Here is a 2410-nt window from a genome sequence, read left to right as displayed (position 1 = left end):
ACAGGTTGAGCTATTATAGACACAGGGACCTGGTACAGGAGAACCTTCTTGCTTACTTATGCATGGAACGCAGAAATGCTCTGCCTCCCTGAGGTCAAAAACTCTAAAAACAGAATCGACATCAATGATACAGACACTGCAGAAACTCTCATGGGCAGGGGGAATGGTATAAATTCACAAAGTGGATTCTCAACAAATAACGTGACACATTGGGGCTGGAACAGGTGGGGAAGAAGGAAGAACAAGGTATGTTTCCAGTGGTGATAGGAATTGACAGGCATGTTTTCTTGGGCATTTTTCAGTGATTCCGGTCAGGCACCCCGTCTGAGCTGCTGCAAGAGTCTGAAGAATACTTTGAGCAGCGTCAGCTTTATTAACTGGACCATCGAATTACTACCTTAATCATTAAACATAAATGTAATCTAAATGTTGAATCCTAATTGATGACATAATTATGAAGTGTCTGGGAGTGAAGAGTCCTAACACTGATGTCAGCAGCTCACTTTGAAGGGCATCAAAAAATAAGGCGGATTGAAGGGCGAATTGACGGATGGGTAAATGGATAGATTATAAATATGTGATAAAGCAAATGGAACAAAATATTGGCAATAGCAGAATCTAAGTATTGGGTATAATTCACAATACATTATTTTCAACATCTCTATATGATAGAGATCTCTCATAGAAAAGTTTGTAACAACGGTCATTTTATTTTATAGTCACAGACCTGTGATGTGTGACACATCTGGATTACGCAGGATTGAACCACACATCCTTTTGTCATTTGGCCTGAGAGTTAGAGCTCTTCCCCCAATCTCTTTGCAGGTGGTCTCTTCCTTTTCTTTTTTTCTCTCTCTGGAACTAAAAGTTCTGGTTCCTTTTTATACCTTGTACCATTCCTTTAAACATTGAGCATGCCGTGAATAATGAGTGTCCAAAAGGCTGGCCCTGGGGAAGAGTTGATTCTTAGGATTTTCCACCCGATCCTCCTGTGAGGACTGGCCAGAGTTATCTCCGAGGTACATGAAGATGAGGGTGCCGCAGAAGAGGGACACAGCCCTGAGGTGTGAAGCGCAGGCGGAGAAGGTCTTGGCCCGGCCCCCCGCGGAGCGGATCTGCAGGATGGCCCTGATGATAAAGAGGTAGGACACCAAGATCACCACCTTGCAGGCAGGGATCACGAAGATGGCAAACACAGTGATGACCACCTCCTGGGTGTCGCTGTCCCCACAGGTCAGCTTTAACAGAGGGGGGAGGTCACAGAAAATAAAGTCGATCTCATTGTCCCCACAGAAGGAGAGGGTGAAGGCTGTGACCGTGCGAACAGAGGCGCTGGAGAGACCAGCGCCGTAAGCCCCGGCCACCAAGCCCCAGCGGGCCTTCTCGGTCATGATGGTGACATAGAGCAGGGGCCGGCACACGGCCAAGCAGCGGTCATAGGCCCTGAGGGCCAGGAGGTAGCAGTCGATGGAAGCGAAGAAGGTGAAGAGGAAGAACTGCGCGGCGCAGCGGGTGTAGGACAGCGCGGCCCCGCGCTCCAGCAGCGCGGCCAGCATCTGCGGCACGACGGCCGACGAGTGGCACATGTCCACGAAGGAGAGGTGGCCGAGGAAGAAGTACATCGGGCTGTGCAGGCGGCCATCCACGCGGATCAGGGTAGTCATGCCAGGTTCCCCAACAAGGTGACGAGATAGATGAACAGAAACGGGAGGAAGAGAGGAAGTGCCCATTCAGGACAGTCGGTGAAGGCAGTAAGGAGGAATTCACTCACCAGGGTGACGTTCTTCTCTGCCATGAGGTGCCTCACGGGGCTAGGATAAAAAGCCACATCGGAAGCTATAAATAGGACTGACCTGTATTTCTAGTTTATGTTTATGGGACCAGTACTCTGGAAAAAATATGCCGCCTGCTGTGTGGGACTTCAGAGATGACTGGTCTTAGCTCCTACCTTCAAGGGAGCTCTGAGAAATAGAAGCATTGTACATGTCAAGAAAGCCATACAGGAGGACATTTCCGAATAGAATTGCACATTCTCCTTAGTCAGCTGTGGGAGTCCCTGTGAGCCAAATAACCATTCTTAAGCAAAATTTCCCTGTCACTCCAATAGGGGTTGATACATGGGGTCCTGTCTACCATGCGAATATCCATCTCAGGACTCCGTCCCTTTTTCTCCAAGACCACCGCTCCTCCCTTATTTCAAACACTCATCATCTCTTGCCTGGATCAAAACCACAGCGGTGTAACTAAGAGCCCCCCCTGCCCTCAGACACACTTCTTGCCAATTCTTGCTCTTCATTGTGGCCAGAGTAATATTTCTGACTTTAATTTGATCATGCCTTACTCCCCTGTTAAAATCTAGCCATGGAACCCCATCAAGGATAGAATAGGATATTCTGTAGACTCCTCGGCA

The 2410-nt window shown here is 48.5% G+C and overlaps 1 protein-coding gene across 1 annotated transcript; it reads right to left on the bottom strand.

Moving 5' to 3' along the window:
- Positions 1-881: 881 nt before the first annotated feature.
- LOC113913545 (olfactory receptor 9Q2-like) lies at positions 882-1795 on the bottom strand. Its single transcript, XM_035723139.1, is given in 2 exon segments — positions 882-1669; positions 1672-1795. Coding segments are annotated over 2 exon segments (912 nt in total).
- Between the last annotated feature and the right edge of the window lie 615 nt (positions 1796-2410).

This window comes from Zalophus californianus, chromosome 11, assembly GCF_009762305.2.
Source record: "Zalophus californianus isolate mZalCal1 chromosome 11, mZalCal1.pri.v2, whole genome shotgun sequence".
Lineage (NCBI taxonomy): Eukaryota > Metazoa > Chordata > Mammalia > Carnivora > Otariidae > Zalophus > Zalophus californianus.
The sequence above is the reverse complement of the archived record's forward strand: the minus strand, read 5'-3'. Positions and strand labels throughout refer to the sequence as shown.